This window comes from Cephus cinctus, unplaced genomic scaffold (genome assembly GCF_000341935.2).
Source record: "Cephus cinctus unplaced genomic scaffold, Ccin1 Ccin1_scaffold1891, whole genome shotgun sequence".
NCBI lineage: Eukaryota > Metazoa > Arthropoda > Insecta > Hymenoptera > Cephidae > Cephus > Cephus cinctus.
In genome coordinates, this window is record NW_014334049.1 from 43,390 (window position 1) to 57,700 (window position 14,311).

The 14,311-nt window shown below is 35.0% G+C and overlaps 3 protein-coding genes across 10 annotated transcripts; 1 reads left to right on the forward strand and 2 right to left on the reverse strand.

The window, feature by feature from the left end:
• Positions 1–332: 332 nt before the first annotated feature.
• LOC107273950 (transmembrane protein 170A) lies at positions 333–3,860 on the reverse strand. 3 transcript variants are annotated; one of them, XM_015752631.2, is made up of 5 exons: positions 3,710–3,857; positions 3,520–3,648; positions 3,004–3,226; positions 2,373–2,478; positions 333–2,259 (listed from the first exon to the last, which is right to left on the reverse strand). In XM_015752631.2, exons 3-5 carry the CDS (start codon positions 3,104–3,106, stop codon positions 2,064–2,066), a joined length of 405 nt encoding a protein of 134 aa, XP_015608117.1. In that variant the 5' UTR covers positions 3,107–3,226; positions 3,520–3,648; positions 3,710–3,857; the 3' UTR covers positions 333–2,063. The 3 variants fall into 3 exon arrangements, with proteins under 3 accessions (XP_015608117.1, XP_015608116.1, XP_015608119.1); XM_015752630.2 differs by lacking the exon at positions 3,520–3,648 and having other exon boundaries at positions 3,710–3,860; XM_015752633.2 differs by lacking the exons at positions 3,520–3,648; positions 3,710–3,857 and having other exon boundaries at positions 2,764–3,142.
• Positions 3,861–3,900: 40 nt separating this feature from the next.
• LOC107273944 (sorting nexin-14) lies at positions 3,901–7,913 on the forward strand. Of its 5 annotated transcripts, none has more exons than XM_025091231.1 (10): positions 3,927–4,135; positions 4,224–4,303; positions 4,521–4,755; positions 4,828–5,211; positions 5,279–5,591; positions 5,688–5,843; positions 5,944–6,068; positions 6,149–6,213; positions 6,316–7,151; positions 7,238–7,913. In XM_025091231.1, the coding sequence occupies exons 3-10, from the start codon at positions 4,645–4,647 to the stop codon at positions 7,651–7,653; spliced, it is 2,406 nt and encodes an 801-aa protein (XP_024946999.1). In that variant the 5' UTR covers positions 3,927–4,135; positions 4,224–4,303; positions 4,521–4,644; the 3' UTR covers positions 7,654–7,913. The 5 variants fall into 5 exon arrangements, with proteins under 5 accessions (XP_015608099.1, XP_024946999.1, XP_015608100.1 ...); XM_015752614.2 differs by having other exon boundaries at positions 4,224–4,260; XM_015752613.2 differs by having other exon boundaries at positions 3,901–4,260.
• Positions 7,914–8,688: 775 nt separating this feature from the next.
• On the reverse strand, positions 8,689–14,267 carry LOC107273945 (facilitated trehalose transporter Tret1). 2 transcript variants are annotated; one of them, XM_015752617.2, is made up of 2 exons: positions 13,945–14,267; positions 8,689–10,560 (listed from the first exon to the last, which is right to left on the reverse strand). In XM_015752617.2, exon 2 carries the CDS (start codon positions 10,516–10,518, stop codon positions 9,067–9,069), a length of 1,452 nt encoding a protein of 483 aa, XP_015608103.1. In that variant the 5' UTR covers positions 10,519–10,560; positions 13,945–14,267; the 3' UTR covers positions 8,689–9,066. The 2 variants fall into 2 exon arrangements, with proteins under 2 accessions (XP_015608103.1, XP_015608102.1); XM_015752616.2 differs by lacking the exon at positions 13,945–14,267 and adding an exon at positions 10,931–13,109.
• Between the last annotated feature and the right edge of the window lie 44 nt (positions 14,268–14,311).

The window sequence follows — 14,311 nt, forward strand, 5'->3', positions numbered from 1 at the left end:
TATACGCTGATGAGGGAATAATGAAAGGCATATTATATAAAATATTGAAGTATAATAATACATTCACTCTTCTATGTATATCATCTTATTGCATAGGAAAATCAATGATTTACACAGTATATGCATATTGCGAATGAAAAATTGTCACTTTTAAAATAACAGAGTCACGTTTTATAAATTATATTCTCCTAGAAACGTTTATCATTATTATCAAAACGTTGAAATAATCCAGAGTAGTATGAATATTGTCTAATAGATTATATTTATGTCTGGCATAAAATTTCATATGGTAATCAATATTGTAGGTACAAAAAATTATTGAATGTTTAGGATCACATTAAAAAAAATGTATATGCAAATATTCTTTAACGAGATTATATACAATAAATTACAATAATGTATTACATGACCCAATAATAACACAATGTTCTTGCACTGATTCGTGTTCCACAGGATACAATAAGTATCAGTAATACAACTCTTTGCATTCTGCCTATGATGTCTTTGAATTAAATCTACTTAAAGTTAATTATAAACCCAAGCACTATTTCAAAACAGTTATATTAAATTATAATAGTCTTGTGAGGTATATATTTACATATGTTTGCTAAATACCATGGATTAAATATACAATAATCATTTGCTTAAAATAATAAATTCAATATAAATACATTATCCATACGCTGTAACGTGTACATCACCTGTTCCCAATATCAGTATCGACACCAGTACAATAAAATTATGTCTCTTATAGTAAACTTGCACTATTTCATTATTCCAAAGAATTTTAATAAGTTAATTATAAATGTAGTTGCATCAAACAATCAGTATGTCTATACAGTTGGGTATGCGATAATTGTATAGAGGACATACTAATAATCCTTTTTTTAAAATTGTATTTTTCAATTTTATTCTTATCTTTTTGTTTGACAGTCTTAAAGAAATATTGACTTTTGCATTACTATATGCTGCATGAATACAATTCAAATAGAGGACATATAGAAGCAATTTGCTTCTGTATATATTCGTTGTGTCATGTCTGATAAAAAAATATACTATAAGAAATGTTATACCATATACGTTGTGAGTAGAAATTAAAATGGGAACTGGTTTTGTCAACGTACTCGTTGAACTAATGATGTTCTTAGAGAATAATGTAAAACAAATGTTTCAAAGTGCAAAGATTATAATTAAGAAAACGTAATTAAAAGTTCTGGCAGTACTGTATAAAATATAATGAATCTAGTGAAAGACTGGAGTGAGCTAATAACGAAACAAATAATTCGTCGCGCAAAACACTTAGTATACACTGAAGAACTTTTCTATTATTCACTGTAGGTTCACCCGTTTAAGCTGCCATTGTAGAAAATTTATTTTGTGCAATAAATAAATGTCCCAGATACAGCTGGATAATTCATACCAAAAAATAGAGAACGAAATATCCAAGTACCGTATGTATATCTGTTTACTCTGGATGTGTATTAACGTTATTAAATGATTTTTCGCAGTGACAATTTAAGTCAATGAATATTACAAATGGCAATTTACAAAATTCGGTCCATCTAGCCTATGTGACAATAATAGCTACTAGCTTATAATGTACAATTTATTTAGTCTTTCGATCGCTGTATGACCCATTTACTAAGAGAAGTCAGGGAACTTACAAGTTCTCAGATTTTGAGGAATTCTAATACTCATGGCGAATAAATTTAAAAGCCAATTATAGTCAATAGGCTAATTAAGGAGTTGTATACAACGATTAGGATATGTTTTATGGAACCAAGGAACATGAAAGCCCTTGACAAATTGTTATTGCATTTAAGATTTTTCACGTGAAAAATTATGGTGATTCCAGGAGAAGCATTTACTTATATTTGCACGTTATTTCTGTATTCCTTGACATGCGGGTATACATTCGCACATCTGCATTTACCTAAGCGAAATGCGTGGAGCGATTTTATATATTAACGCGATAAATACCTGAACTGCGAAAGGTGCGTGCGTCAAAAGGACGACTTATGATGAAACTTTTTGACTTTTATAAATTAATATTACTTGAGATATTATAGTGTGGCCAAAATTCGGGTGAATCCTACACAGCCCGCCATTACAGTCTGTCCAATGCCCCATAGAAGAGCGTATAATGGTGGCATTTGATAACTTGATGCTCGATAAACAAATGCCACTGCAGCGGAACTGAGTACACCAGATGTTAATGGGAGTAATACGCCCATTATTATAATCAGAAGAGGGAAGAATCTGTTGAAAAATAACAGGAATGATAGTCTATATTTTGCTTTACCTTCAGATTGCATTGTTTATATTACTTTAAGTTTTAAAGTTGATCGATCAATCAAGTGGGATTTACTCACTTTCCATATTTATGCTTGCGTAATGTTGCAAAACAGATGGCAGCTGCAATTGTATGGACAAAGATGGATGAGAATAATGCCCATAGAAATATCTGGTACCACATCTCTGTAACATGATTAAGGCTTTAATTAACACAGCCATTACCGTTTATACTAATTTTAACCATTTGATAAAGAAAAAACTAAATGATACGTTAAGATAATGGATGACATGAAGATTAGTGATAAAACTACTTTATCTATTACATTTTTTATTTAAATGATAACAGTGAGCTGTAATGCTTGGTTTTTGAGGAGTATTGCTGCAATGAGTATAGGCATGATATAATCTTATGTCTTGTGCTGTATTCAGTAACATGCACGATAGACAATTATACTTTATTTTACGTACCAGGAAATGATCTCAGGGTCATGGTTGATGTGTTTTTGGCGAGACAAATGGAACGTGAATTATGTTAAGGATAAAAAAATACAAATGAATGGGATATGAATATATAGTAGAGTATGATGCTTGTTTACACAGGATGCATCAATATTAAATTTGTCCAAGGAGAGAACAGAAGACTTGAATAAGTTATGATGTCTACTATACAGGATAAACGGAAATGGGAGTTAGGAAGAGGATACACACCAGCAAACGAAGTTAGCGGTGCATAGAAGATGCTGACTGTGTTCAAATTCCTAGGACTTAATTGCGAATATGACGCAGTACTATCCGTTGGCTCATTGGTCATCGCTAATGAGTAACGGAGCCCCCAGTAGGCTACAAAAGCCTTAGCCTGCTGGCTGGGACATCCGTTAAGTATTGTATGTGAGAAGTCTCATAGCGATATGTACAGTGTAGCAGCAATCTTCTGCAAAAGATCAACTATGTATAAATATCTAATTAAATCATTTATAATATAACACAGCAATATATTACATCTTAAATTTTATACCGATCAATCAAACACCAACATTAGTCCTGCTAATAATAACTTACACAATCTATTATTGAATGAGAGCAAAGAAAAAAATCTTTGTACAATTTAGTTTATAAATCAAAGTACATTATTTTTGGAAATGACCAGATAGGTTGTACACCAGACAACAAAATATTTCTACTTTTACAGTCAAAGTGTATTAAATATATGTGTTTACTATTTACAGTTAAAATTATTCATTTCAATCAGCAATTTGCATGTCAAAATCAAAACAGTCAAAACAGGCGAGTCTCTTGAACTTTGACCAATTGTTTGCAGGTCATTTGCATATATCTTTTGGTAACCCTGTCCTCCTAAAAAGTTCATTAAACTTTACAAGAAATTCTTTGAGACGTAAATTTCACTCATTCTTACCGTTCTGACACGCTTAACATTCCAGGCAATTGTTGAAATTTCGTTTACCAGTTAATATTCGCGTGTCTAATAGCTCACTGTATTTCGTTGACGACATTTCACAACAATTCCTGATCAGAAACAACTGGAAACAATTAGGCGGAGACAGCGCCTCATGACGGTGTAAATAGACAACAGAAAATTGGAGCAAATACTTCTGATTTTTATGTGCACTTTGTTCTGTTATATTTACTGATTGCATGAATTTTTATAACAATCACAGAAAAATTGTAACAATTTTCTTTCAAAAACAATTTACCATTCATCTACTTAGAATGGACGGTTATTGTGTGGTGAATAAACATTCCCGAATTCAAAGGCAACAATAAATCTTTAAAACATTCTGTTTTATTTCATTGTTACGTCCAAAAGAATTTCATTTAACCCGTTGAGTATTTGTATTTCTTATTTTTAATATTTAAAAACATGGCATTGTTAATTGGTGATAAAATAGAATGGTCTCTCATGTTGATAGCGATAACAACGGCAACATTTTTGGCAGCTATTGACAGGTTTGTTTTTCAGTCTAGACACATGACAGAATTTGATCAGCTGGTAATTATTTTGATTGTTTATAATTACAATATAAACTCTATTGTTTCATTTTTTTTTCTAGTAACGAATTGGATTATGTACATGAAAATTCAAGAAAAAAAATCTTTCTGTTATTTATCTTAAATAGTTTATAGTAGTTTTATTTGTTTCTTGTATCAGTTTTTCATTTAGCTAATGTTTAAACATTTATCAATTAAAAACGTATTTCTTGTTTCAGTATAGTATGGCTGTTTCTAATCAGTGGCTTCTATGTAGCTGGACTTATATGGGGTTTACGTTTGTTACATTACTTTGGTATAAGTTTTGGAGCTACAAAAGTACTACCAGATTTAAAGGTTGATATGAAAGAATCATGTGGAGTATGTGGTGGTAACGGATGTAAAAGACATCGACCATCACAATATAATACTCGTATAAAAGTGCCAAAGGACTTCGACGATGCTTTGGAAGAAGTAATTTTATAAGCTTTGTTTAGTCATATTAATATTTTTAAACAACATTTCAATGGTATTTTCTATTTATAGTTGCTGGAGCAATTGTTACAAACTTATGTTTGTACCTGGTATTCAGATTTATCATCAGATGAGACTTTTCTACAGCAACTGAAAATAACTATAGCAACAGCTGCCAGAAACATTGCAGGAAGATTGTTCTCTGTGAATCTTGCAGGGATTATTTTTAATAATCTCATACCTGTTGCATTACATCATGCTCAGGATTGGAAAGCACTAATAAAACGTTCAAAGAGTCAGGGTGGCAGTCCTCAGGATTACGTAGGTGATTATTTGGGATCTAAAGTTCATCCAGCAGCATATTCTCGCGAAGAGGAATTAAATTATTTAAGAGGACTGGTCACAGCTCTTATGCCACATCTGTTACCTACCACACATATTTCTACCAATAATAGGGTAAGTTTTTTTACAATAAGATTATGCAATTGACACTTGTCAATTAATATTAACATTATGCTCTCAGGTAATTCTAAGAGAAATTCTGGCGAATTGGGTCTTGTTGCCGGCTATGGATGCACTAGCAGACCCTGACAATATAAATACCTTAATTGTCTTGTCGACACATCACGAGGGCACTTTATCCGAAACAATAGATTCTATTAGTGTACCATTACTATACTCTTGGGTTACACCACCGATGATTATGCAAACTGAAATTGATCCCCTGAAACCTAGTTTGGAAGATATTTTGCATAACCCTCAGCTGCTTTATTTATTTATGCAACACATCAAGGAAGCAGGTCCAGTAAATTTGTTGCAGTTTTGTTTGGACATAGGTACGTAGGTGAATTCAACAAGTTTGAAGGGCATCCATAAATTTTAATCTATATAACGAAATGCAGATATATAATGATTAACAAAACCTATTTTAGACGACCTGAGTAAACGAATGTTAAATCCTGAGATGTCACCAGAAACGGAAGAGAATCTGTTTATTGATGCACAGAACTTATACTCAACGTACCTCAATCCTGAGGGTCCAGATTATTTACATCTGCCATTACACATTTCAATGGGCATGCGACAAAGTTAGTTTCTAATGTTTTCTTGATTCGTCAATTAATTTACATATCAAAGTGTCTATAGTATACATGTTATTAAGAATCATTAATTGAATGACAATCTTAGTTCTAGAAAGTGGACCATCAAAGATTCAGGAACTGAGAACTTCTAGACCTCTTTATCAAGCTCATCAAGAAGCTCACGCATTGCTAGAAGTCACTTGCCTACCCTTATTTCATCACAGTTACGAAGTACGACATCCTTTTCATATAAAATTCAATAAATAGTACGCAGTCTTAATATACCGCTTAACATTAAAACTATATTGCAGCTATATAAACTGGTTTGCGGTCAACAGACATCCAGTATCCCCACAAGAGCATCAGGTCAAATGAGGTAAGTCTGATTAAATTCCCATTGATATCAGAAAATCGCAATATGCTAAGAGTTTGCTAATAACTAATAAACAATTAAAATTAATAACAATCATTTCAAAAGTGGAGCAGGCGTAGGAGCTCGATTGAGCAATCAGTTTAGTAAAATTCGTGGAGTCTTAAGAGCATCCGCTGTAGACGGGGCGCCGTATCAATCCCAGCAAGTGTATCAGGCAGAAGAGGTAGACTGCTCACCAAGGGCGTACAACGAGGACAATAGTAATATAACTGAATATGGCCGAGATTTAACGACCTGGCGAGTAACAGTTCCTCACGTAGACGGAGGAGGAGCTCAACCCTTATACATGGTAGCAGTGCATAGCGTAGCCGAAGACAAGTCCTGGACAGTCCTCCGCAGGGACGTGGACTTCTACGACTTGCGTGCACGTCTCACCGAGTTCCACGGAGATCGGGAGCTGAACGATTCACCATTGCCAACTCGGAAGACTCAGCATCCATCCTTAAATACTAATAGACAACGCTATCAGGACTTCCTGCAGAAGCTCCTGGCTAAGCCAACCTTAAGGAGTAGTGAGCTCCTTCACATATTCCTTACGGCACCCAACCTGAAGCCTTACTTCACGAACTACAGCACACCTGACATTGGTGTACTATATCAGAGTATGGCCCACAAGTTGCGCAAGGAGAAGGGTCAACACTTAGACAAATTTATGTCCACCTTCTTGGCATCGATTAATCTGAAGAATGAGCACGCAGATCTTGGCGTAGAACCTACGAGTGAAAAGAACTACAATGAAACTGTGAAGAAGGGTCGTGATTTATTAGGAAGTGGGCCCTTTGGCAATAATTTAAATTTGAATCCCAGAATTAAAGATTTTCCATACGTTGCATCAAAGCGACAGCACGTTAAGGGAGCCAGTTTTTGTATTGCTGAAGCTCGTAAGTATTTTGAGCTAATTAGAAAGTAGTAGGTATATAATTTCAATTAACAACCAGTATATCATGACATCTTTATTATTCAACAGTGGAAAGTCTTTTGGACACATCTCATTCTGTATGCCGTGTTTCTTGGCTGGTGGCTTCTTTATCGCGTAACAATTTGGATCCTGTGGTGAATCGATTACTTGAAAATACTTTGGTGAAGTTATTAAGCGGCGGTCGTGCGGCCATTGTGGTGAAGTTATTACATTCCAATATTTGTGGTACGAAATCTAACAAGAAAGACGTTATGGTGCATATAAAGAATAAGGATAAATATAAGAATGCTAAAGAGGGACTATATTCTTTACTCCCATGGTGGTTTGTGGGATTACATTCTACATGGTTCAAACTAATGGATTCTTTATTAGAACCATTGCAAAATGCTCCTCTCAACAAACATCTGGCTTATATGCTTTTAGATCAATTACTAGCCAATCTTTTTCCAGAACTGACCACCTAATACGTAGGCAACGCAACGCTCACATTTTTCCACTAGTCTGTACTGAACTCTGTTATCTTTGTGTATAGTATACTCAACGCAGCACGTATAAGCAGATAATTCATTTTCGAACTGTTAGGAAGAATAATTGTGTGTATTATTTTAATGTATATTTGTACACGATATGTCTTGTACTTACAAATTTTCAGAATAATTTGCCTATAAGAACTGTTTTTTATATACATATAGTGTCTGCAAATAAATTTTATTCACGACTGAGCTATAATAGCCACTTTATTCCCTGAAAAGCAGGACTAAAGTAGCATTTTATTCCCGCCTATTTGGTTTTCCCGCAAATTTACTTCATTCCCGCAAAATTTTTAATTTTTTTTTAGTTTTGAAAATGTTGAAAATTTTTGAAAGTTTTGAAAAGGTGAAAAATTTAAACATTTATAATTTTTTGAATATTTGAACAAACGTATATTTCCATCATAATGACGGTGGCTGAGTAAGTCCCACTTTTCAGGGAATAAAATGGCTATTATAGCTTAGTCGTGAATAAAGCACTATATGTAACACGAGATTATAGTCGGTTATTCCCTCGGGTGATTTACTGCCCTCGCTTCGCTCGGGCACTAATCTCTCACCCGCGGGAATAATCAACAACTTTACTCCCTTGTTGCATAATGTACTATTATCTTGCGTGTAGATAGTATGAATTAGTTCATCTGCTCAAAATAGTTTTTACGTAAAATTTATAAAGTATAGATATAAAGATCTTTATACATGAATTCTTGAATTTATTTGCAATGACAATGTAAAATGCAATATACTATAGGGCACGTCGGCATATATTTATATTATCACATTGTTATCAGACAATACAAGCGAAACATGTTTTCCAAAGAATTTCTCGCGCGCAGGCGTTAACCCTTATCATTGTGAGAGAAATAAACGGACAGCTGAATCATTGGTTATTGATTACTGATCAAGAACCATAAATAAATCTTAAAATTCGATACGTTTTCCATGAAGGTATATAAGAGCAAATAATCATACGTTTAAGTAACAATAATTTATTTACAGTTTTACAACAACGGGGTTCATGCACATTATATTCACAGAAATAATACATAATAGATATGTCATGAAAGACATGCAAAGAATGAATATTTATACAAGAATCAGTCTTATGCGAGGATATCCGACGTACTATAAGATCATCACGACGTCATCGTCATTGATCGAATCGCTCAGAATGTTAAACTTTTCGCCTGTATCTGACATGTATTTCGACGAGGTATGCTTTTATCAATAGCATTAATTTGAAGCCTCCCTTATGCGACCATTATTTTCGTAACATTAGCATAGAAGTCATTGAGCATTGTCACGAGATTTTGTCGAAGCGATTTCAACGCTTATAACAACGTGTCCTCATGCTTTCATCCCTTGCTGAGCAACAACTGGATTACCTCCAAGTTCTTGTTGAATTTCATCAAGAGATTTGCCTTTCGTTTCCGGTACAACGAAAAAGACAAAAACGGTACCAACGGCTGAAACTGCAGCGAATATGAAGAAAGGTATTGCCATGCCTACAGAGTTCACCAGGTCGCTGTAGAATTTAGTCACAACGAATGCCATTAGCCAATTGAATAAACAGGCACTGCTACCAGCAATTCCTTTAATCTGAGAAGAAAATATCTCGCCGATCATCATCCAAGGAATGGGACCGTAACCAAGGGAGAAGAGGATGATGAATCCGCATACTGCAACTAGTGGTAGCCATGCAATGGCTTGGACGTCGTGCCCGTTATTTTTCAGATAGAAGTAGATACCGATAATCAGGGCGGTGACAAACATGACAAAGTTAGATACCAGGAGAAGAATCCTTCTGCCTAGTTTATCGACAATGAGACTACTGACGAAGACAGCGACGACTTGCATGACGCCTACGATGATGGTGGAGACATTGGCCGAGAGACTAGTACCAGTTGCATTGAAAATGCTGTTGGCATAGAAAATGATGGCGTTGATACCGCTTAGCTGTTGGAAGAACATCAGTCCAAAGGCAATTATCAGTCCCTTAATTGCAGCTTTTGATTTGATTGCTGTGAAGAAGGAACCTCTGTTTTCAGCAGTTTCCGATAGGGATTGTCTTTGTGCCAAGAGTTCAGGTTCTACGTTGTATCTTGGCCCTCGTAGTCTTATAAGACTTGCTCTGGCAGCATCGATGTTTCCTTTCTTGATGTAATATGTAGGTGTCTCTGGCATGAAGAAGAACACTCCGAAAAAGATGAGTGGTACGATTGCAGAAATGATGGATAATTGGAACATGTTTGTTACCATGCCAAGTGCATAGGTAAGAAGGATACCCACGGTGAGCATCAGTTGAAAGTAGGAACCCAGGCTTCCTCGAATTTCACTTTCTGCAATCTCTGCTGTGTACATTGGTGCTGTTACGCAGAATGCACCGCCACTCAGACCAGTGATAAAACGACCAATGTAAAACATTACGACTGAGTTTGCCCAAATAATAAGAGCCCAGCCAACCATGAACGGCACTACTAGCATGAGCATGGCTGTCTTTCTTCCAACCAAATCAGCAAGGATTCCAATAGGTACACAGATTGTTGCTGCTCCAAGGGGGACTAAAGCACTGATCCATGAGAACTGATTTGGAGAAATACTAAAGTCATAGGATCCTGACAGATTGACACCGTCAGTACCAGCAGGTGACGACCAAGCTAGCACCATACCAGCTGCTAGAGCTCCCAAGGTTGATGCCAAACCCGCAGCATACTGTGGAAGCTTTTTAGCTTTATTAGTCACATCGCCAGCATTGGATACCAGCGTCTGCTGTGAAATTCCTATGTTCTTCTCTCCCATGGCAGTGCGATGGTCTTGCAGTAAAGGAGTTCTGTCAGTCGCCTATAACAAAAAATAATTACAATTACCACAAATCATTATTAATTAGCAGAAATATTTCTTTTGTATCTTTCAACACAAGTTAATATCATTAAAAAAAAAGAAGAATGATCCTCAAACTCCTGTCTCAGGCAGCTCACATCGCAAATAAAAAATGTACTTGCATTTTCATAATGCATTTAAATTAAAAAATGTTTAGCGCCCTCAATTTTACCGATCTCAAAACACTTCTACCAACATTACGCAACCAGAACACATTTTCCGCCGCATCAGCATCATGACGAAAACTCGTAAAATTTTTTGAGATTGCAAAGTAGAAATAATGCTTTACGAGTATGTTAAACAAAAGATAAACGATTAAATTATTACGTACAATCTCAAGACTGGACTGACTCGAACCTGCAACACTTTCATACTTCTCAACCATTTTTGTGGATTCGTTTGTTTGCACAGGTCTAAAACACAAAACTTTTACGATGAATGCACGTCGATAGCGAATGGTATTCCGATTTATACTGAGAATGCAGAACACTGATAGGTCTGGATTTTTTGTCGTATGATAAAAATATAAGTAAGTATATAGTCCTCCACTAATGCTTTGTATCGGTAATCCCTCTCGACTCCGTCGTATCTGATCACATCCACAGTCGAGTCTCTACCAGTCTCTACTTTTTTATCTCATCAAAACCGGGGTCAGCTGTCACGATTTCATTTACTTTCTACCTACAGCAACCATTCCGACAGCTGTGTATTACAAATTGCATACTACGTTTACGCCTGAGGAATGATAAGCCGCCATACTACAAAATGCTTGTCAATGTTATCAACGCATCATGCCCATCCTATCAATAAGGAATAATTGCCGTCTAACAAGAACGAGAATAACAGTAACAATTATCCTTAATGATCCTCATGATGTAGTAAGTATTCCTTTTCTGGTATTTTCCCAACCGTAAAAAATATTATGCTCCTTAACAAGGCGAATTGCATTCTCTAAGACAAATTAACTGAGCAAGAAGATGACCCATACGAAGTTATCGCACAAGTTTTTTGTAAAGAGAATTTCTTCATTTCCTTTAACATGTTTACTCAGCAAATAACTCTTACTGTGCGTTACTTCTGTTTGTTTTTATCTTGAAAATTTTAAACATCAGGATTTTCTTCGTAATGCAATATCAAGCGATGGAAATTATTAAGTTCGCATTTGTTTTATGCTTCGTTATTTCTGCCCTGATAAGCCAACAACAATGCGCACTTTGCTGCTATTTTACAAGAACCTTACATAAGTCCGAGTTATGCTGCCTTGACTGCTAGACAATGTCAACGTGACCGCATATGTATATATATACATACGAATTACATATATATTCTTTTTAACAACTTTCGTTATCTACGTTCTCATAATTCTGTAATTTTCTTCGGACATTTTCAAAATAAGCCAATTTTCTGCTCTATTATTTCTTTCATTCTGCTTCGCATTTCAAATAGCATAATACTCATTAGTATAACACACGACTATTTGTCCCTGCAAGATAAATGGTACTTGATAATATTTCCATGTTATCAGACTCTTCACGGAATCATTAAATGTCTTTGGAAAGAGAAAAAAAGTGTCGAATGCACAACAATCAAGATTAATCAGGAAATGATAAATAATCCCAAAGTCGAAAACCTAATCAATCACATGACTCGATGGGCGTATTTCTATCATATCGACGATTCCTAAGAGAATTCAAGTGATTGCGTAATTTATGTTATTCTGAATTATTATATCAACTTAAATATGAAGTACTCGCACCAATACATAATTTTTAAGCCAATGAAAATCTACTTCTCTGAAATCGTTATATAACCGAGTAATTCGCAATTTCACGACTGTTAAAACATCCACATAATATAAACCATGATTAAAATTATATAGTTACACAGTCGTAAAGGGGTTGTAAATTCATAAATTCGCTATATCCGCTCTAGAACACTTACTCGCAAGAATTAACGATAACATACATATAACCACTTAAAGCGACTATTGATACTTATTTCTGTATAAGTTATACATTAAATCTACTACGTATATACAAAGCCTTAACTGTATACATATCTCAGAGCAATTATGTATTCATGCAATATATTCAATCAAGTTTCTTGTCCGAAATTTGACCTTGTCTTTTATATTGAATTTATTATATAACCTTGATCAATCTTAATCCAACAATGATTAGAATTAATGACTCGCGTAAATTGGTAGGGAAATGTGCACAATGTAAGATTTTCATGAGAATTATTTGCCGGACAGTTTAGAAAATCGCAACAGCGCGGGTCATTATATTATATAAACGTGCATCGCAATCAGGTGTAACGACACTGTCTGCGTACATCGTAAAATGATTAAGTGGAAAAACTGTCATTGGGATTAAATATTGTTAAACAAAGAAATGATAGACGCTACGCTAACAGTGATTCTCTTGAAGATAATATTGCGTGAATTTGTTTGTTTGAGCAAAAATTCTTAAAGTGAGGTATGAACGATTGTTGAATAATTTTTATTCTTTTTAACGGTTTCTTGTCATGATAAAAAATGTATCAACGAGCACGTTCTTGCTAATAAAGCGAATATAAAAATCGTTATAGACACTGACAATTGTTTTATTGATAATTTTTATCGTACAGGATAGTCAAGATATTTCTATTATGCGATATGGATGCTTCGTTCGTGTTTTGCCAGTATTATATGAACATGATGAATACTTCATAGATATTATGTATTTTATGTTCATATATCCAGACGAGGATAATTAGAAAATGAATTCTAATTTATGCTGCAATTCAAGATAAAAATTTGTCCACGTAGAAGGGATACGAATGACGTTTTTCTAGGTAAGCCAGAAAACTTTTCATGTGCTTCGGTCGCCCGTAGTTTGAAAAACAATTAAATACACTATACATTATATTTGTTGTTTTTATTTATTTCAAAAGTTACATTTACAATACTTAACAATACAACGAGAGATATATGATATTCGAATGATATTTTATTACCGAATTCAAAAGCAAAAAACCGATTGTTGTTACCCTTTTTTCTGGCATTGTTCAAAATGATCAAAAATATAATTTGACGTTCCACAGCTCAAGGAACGCCATTAAATTTCGTTTATACGTTAGATATCAAAGGTAGACAAAAATTTTCATAAAACCACTAAACTTATGGATGTTAATTTTGAAAAAACAAAACATGTCATTCGGAACGAACCTAAAGTCCCATAAAATAGAATCTCTAAGTAAAGATTATGGAAAGTAAAACGAAGCCAAAGTCGTACAGGCGTTACCGCAAAACGTTAACGTAATTATTGCGTTATCATCCTCGTTTCTTTTCATCTTCTATCTCACCTTCTAGGTAGCCGGACTCCCTTCCGCAGCCTGTGGTCCTTGTGCAATTACGAGCGTGGATAATCCGTGGCTGGTGGCTATTGTAACAACGTTCAAACGAAATGGAAGCAGAGGGCAGACCGATATCTTTGTTTGACAAGAAGTATCAGAAGGAGAGACAATCCTCGTAGAATAATTCTCGGACGCACGAGGAACTGTGAAAAATGACAGGTCCCTCCAGCGTAGGCCAGACACCGTTATCGATATCTTGTTAGCCGTGTTCGATTCTCCCTCAATCGTTTCGTCTACCACCACTGTAAATACGTAAGTACAAACTGATCGGTATTAGCAAGTTACGCGTCCTTTTAAATCGTGCGAATCTGCCGGT